Source organism: Leucopleurus acutus (assembly GCF_964270905.1).
Source record: "Leucopleurus acutus genome assembly, chromosome: 3".
NCBI lineage: Eukaryota > Metazoa > Chordata > Mammalia > Artiodactyla > Delphinidae > Leucopleurus > Leucopleurus acutus.
In genome coordinates, this window is record NC_139145.1 from 6,554,214 (window position 1) to 6,558,452 (window position 4,239).

The 4,239-nt window shown below is 55.2% G+C and overlaps 1 protein-coding gene across 1 annotated transcript; it reads left to right on the plus strand.

Moving 5' to 3' along the window:
- Window positions 1-502: 502 nt before the first annotated feature.
- Window positions 503-1,365, plus strand: NFILZ (NFIL3 like basic leucine zipper; the record flags this gene model as incomplete). The annotated part of the gene is given in 2 exon segments (XM_082837123.1): window positions 503-1,340; window positions 1,343-1,365. Coding segments are annotated over 2 exon segments (861 nt in total).
- Window positions 1,366-4,239: the final 2,874 nt, after the last annotated feature.

A 4,239-nucleotide genomic window follows, 5' to 3' on the forward strand; every position in this document is an offset into this window, starting at 1 on the left:
TTCTGACCCCACCTTGGCTCAGTTTAACTCCATGGGCACACATTCTCTTTTTCTAGGTTAAGCTTTCCTCCTATGTCTCTCTGGTTCTCCAAGAATCTTACCCTGGAGCTCAGATTGAACTGAGCCCTTGGCTGGTCTGCTGACCTTCTCAGTGGTAAGAACTCCTGGAAAAGAGCCTGCATCCTCCTGAGGATATGGTACCCAAGCACCTCTCCATGACGACTGTGGTCTGCTTTTAAGCCTTATCCCAGTCAACCAACCTCTCTCTGCAGCCTCACCCACTTCTCCATCAGGCACTAAAGCATCCCACCAGGTCCTCACTCTCCCTGCTACACCTCTTTCTGCTTCCACCCTGGTCTCCAGCCCAATTCCCACTCCACCCGCGCCCCTCCCCCTGGGGATGGCGGAGATACAGGATAAATTAGAGGAAGGAGTCACCCAGGTCAGCCTCCTACCTCCAGTCCAAGAACTTTTTTCTCCTCCCCAGGGTCCCCAGGCAGCCATGGATGTGGGTCTCTTGGTCCCGCCAGATGTACCCCAGGGTTGCGGCAAAACCCTGAGGCGACCGTGGGGCCGGCGTACGGCCGTGCGTCGGCAGCGGGAGTTCATGCCAGAAGAGAAGAAGGATACGGTTTACTGGGAGAAGCGGAGGAAGAACAACGAAGCGGCCAAGAGATCCCGGGAGAAGCGACGTCTCAATGACGCGGCCCTAGAGGGCAGGCTGGACGCATTGCTCGAGGAGAACGCTCTGCTCAGGGCTGAGCTACGGGCTCTCAAACATCGCTTTGGCCTCCTGCCCCCCACTGGTGGTACCTGGACCCTGCCCACTCTGCTATGGGAGTCGCCCTGGGCTGGAGACCCCCACCCTAGGGCTGAACAGCTCCCCTCTCTTCCCGCTTCCCATGGCTGCCTCTTGAGATCGTGTTCCTTGGACGCTGGGGTTCCAGGATGCTGGGGCTGCCTGGTGGCTCCCAGCTGGACTGGCCTGGCCACTTCCCCCAGGTCCCTCCAGGACCCTGCACCCCCTACCCCCAAGAGAATGGACATGGCCTTGCAGAGTTCTCTTCCAGCTGCCTTCTTCAGCTGTCATCCCCTGGATAGACATGAGGAGCCCAGACCAGAGCTCAGGCCCTGCTGGGGGCTGTGGTCACCCATACCCCCTGGTTGCTGGGCCTCAGGGTGCTCAGATGTGTTGCTGACGCCCAGTGTTGATCCCGTGGGGTTGCCTCCTGGGGTGGCCTTCCCGGTCCCTGGGAAGGATCCAGAGGGTCTGGCTCAGCCCTCCCTGCCCCACAAATTGCGCATCAAGTCCCAAGCCTCAGGCAGAGTACCTTGGGGCTGGGGGGTGGCTGGGCCCCCATCTGAAAGCTTCTCCTGGGCAAGGCCAGGCCTGCCAGGGTGCAGTGGGGACTGATCGTGGGTTTGTCTGGGGGTATGAGTGGCTTGGCCTTGACCCAGCTCCCAAGACTGGGAAAGGCCTGTGGGAGGCAGTGGGTGACCTGGCTGGGGGGAGGGTCCACTTCTTAGTGTCCAGACCAGACCTTTAAGAGGAGAGGCTGGGGTACCTTGGATCATACTATGGCTCCTATCCTGCCTAAAATATTTGTTTTGGGTAGTCATTTTTTCTTCCTTCTTCCATTCATCCATTCATCCACCCACTCATCCATCCATCCACCCACCCATCTACTCATTTGTCCATCCATCCATCTATCCACCCATCCATCCTTCCATCAGGCCATCCATCCATCCATCCATCCATCCAACCTTCCTTCTATCCATCCATCCATCCATCTACCCACCCACCCATCCTCCATCCATCCTTCCATCTATCCACCCATCCATCCTTCCATCAGTCCATTTATCCATCTATCCATCCACCCACCCATCCATCCTCCATCCGTCCTTCCATCCGTCCATCTATCCATCCATCCATCCTTCCTTCCATCTATCTATTCATCCATCTAACCACTCAGCCATCTAACCACATCAACTCACCCAACCGTTCTCTCTTCCTTCCTCCCTCCCTTCCCTCGTTCTTTCATTCGTTCGTTCGTTCATTCATTCGTTCCTTCCTTCCCTCAATCTATCGATCTATCCTCCCAACCACTTTGCTATGAATCTACACACCTATCCATTCATCCGTTTATCTATCTACACATATGTCTATCCATTTGTCGATTCTTTTATTCATTTAATCACTCATTCATGTGCTCATTTGGTTATTCATTCATTCACTCTCTCACTCATTTATTTACAATTCATAGTGCCCAACTTAGTAACAAGCATGAGGACACCTTCCTGGCTTTGGGGTTCCTGTTCTAGGGGGGATGATGGGGGGCTGGGAACAGACATAACGAGGGCCATACTTGAAGGAGGACGTACTGTCTCAAGATGTCTGACCCCTCATTTCTTAGGGTCCCCTTGGGGTGCTTGCTTACCACCCAGTTTGGGGATCAGACTTATCCAGTTCAGATGGGTTTCTCTGTGTGTTGGGTCAGGGCCTTGAGCCACTGGAACAGGCCAGCAATATCTGAAGGGGGGTCAGTTTTCTCTCTGTCCCCAGCTGCTTGTGCCCCTGAAGACCTCTCAGCCCTAGCATACACAGTCCCAGCTGGATGGGAGAAAAGACCACTCTCCAGGTACCCTGGAGCCCCCAGAGCTCACCAAAACCCCTTCCCTCATCAGTCCTCACTCAGAACCCTCCTTTTTTTAAAAAAAAAAAAAATCATTTCAGAGCTTTTGTTAGATTCTGGTTAAAAAAAGATCCCAGCTCCAATTGTGGGGAGAGCTGGGGTGGGGTGGGGTATGCCTCTGGGCTGGTGCAGCCGCTGAGCACTGGGTGTCCCTGGTCAGCCAAGTCATTGGGCCATGGGTGCACCCTCCCCCTTCCTCCCTTACCAGGTTTGGAGGCTGGGCTAGTTCTCAGCCAGCCCAGTTTTATCATGGTCACAGCACAGGGCACCCTGCATATCACGGCCTGGCCCTCCTCTGCCTGTTCACTCCTTGTTCTGGTCCCTCACCCATTCTCGGCCCTCCAGTGGGAGAAAACAAGTACCCAGCCAGGTCTCCCATCCTGCTTGTCACAGCTGCAGCAATCAGCCATGGGGGCCTTGGTGGGCACCTGCCCTTCTGAGGACCTGCACTGCCAGTTCAGCTGCGCCCCTGAGCGAGGGTTGGGGGGCGCCCAATGTCCTGCCTTCTCCCCCACCTTTGGGCTGGGATTGGAGACTTACATCTCCCAAGAATGTCCTGGGGAGGCAGGAAGGAGGGCTGCCTGGAGGAGGCAACTCTGGCCTGTCCCTCCTCAGCCAGCACCCACAGCTGGGAGGGGGTAGACTGGGGGTGCAGAGGAGCCAGTTCTCAACACAAAGATGCCACACAGGGACTTCTCCGGTGGTCCAGTGGTAAAAAATGCACCTTCTAATGCAGGGGACTCAGGTTCGATCCTTGGTCGGGGAATTAAGATCCCACATGCTGCGGGGTAACCAAGCCCAGGCGCCACAACTACTGAGCCCGCCCGCCTCAACTAGAGATCCTGCGTGCCACAAAACTATGGAGCACACGTGTTCTGGAGCCTGCGTGCCACAACTACAGAGAGAAAAGCCTGCACACCACAACTAGAGAGAAGCCGGTGCGTCGCAATGAAAGATCCCGCGTGCCGCAACTAAGACCCCCCCCGCCAAAAAAAAAGATGCCACACAGTTGTGGCTGATCCTGCCTAGAGGATTTTAGTGCAGCCCTGGCCCTGGAAATATTAAAAAATGCTAACAAGGAGAGGGAAGGACAAAGTGGGGGCATAGCATCTGCTGCTGGGAGATGTGGGTAGCTTAGTGCTTCCTCTTGGTGATTCCACCCACCAGGTGTGTCTAAAGTGTCTGGGCCCAGCTTACTCACATCCCATGGACTCGGGGGTGGGGATTGGCTGCCCTTGGGTGACTCAGGCCCCTTTTAACCTTCCTGCTCCAGTTGGAAAAGCCTGGAGAAGGATCTGCCTAAAAAAGATCATAGAATTTTGACATCAGGAGGGGCTCCAAGAATCTAGTGATGAGTGGTCATCCAGTCTCTACTTGAATTCCTCTAAGGATGGAGAACTCACTTCCTCCAAAACCCCATCACCATTCCTTCTCAGAAGGAACCAGAACCCACTTCTTGCAAACTTCTACCTCTGATCCTATTCTTACCAAGGGGGAGCCACTCAGACCCCCTACCCTCTACCTGGAGGTGGCTGGTGGAGCCTCC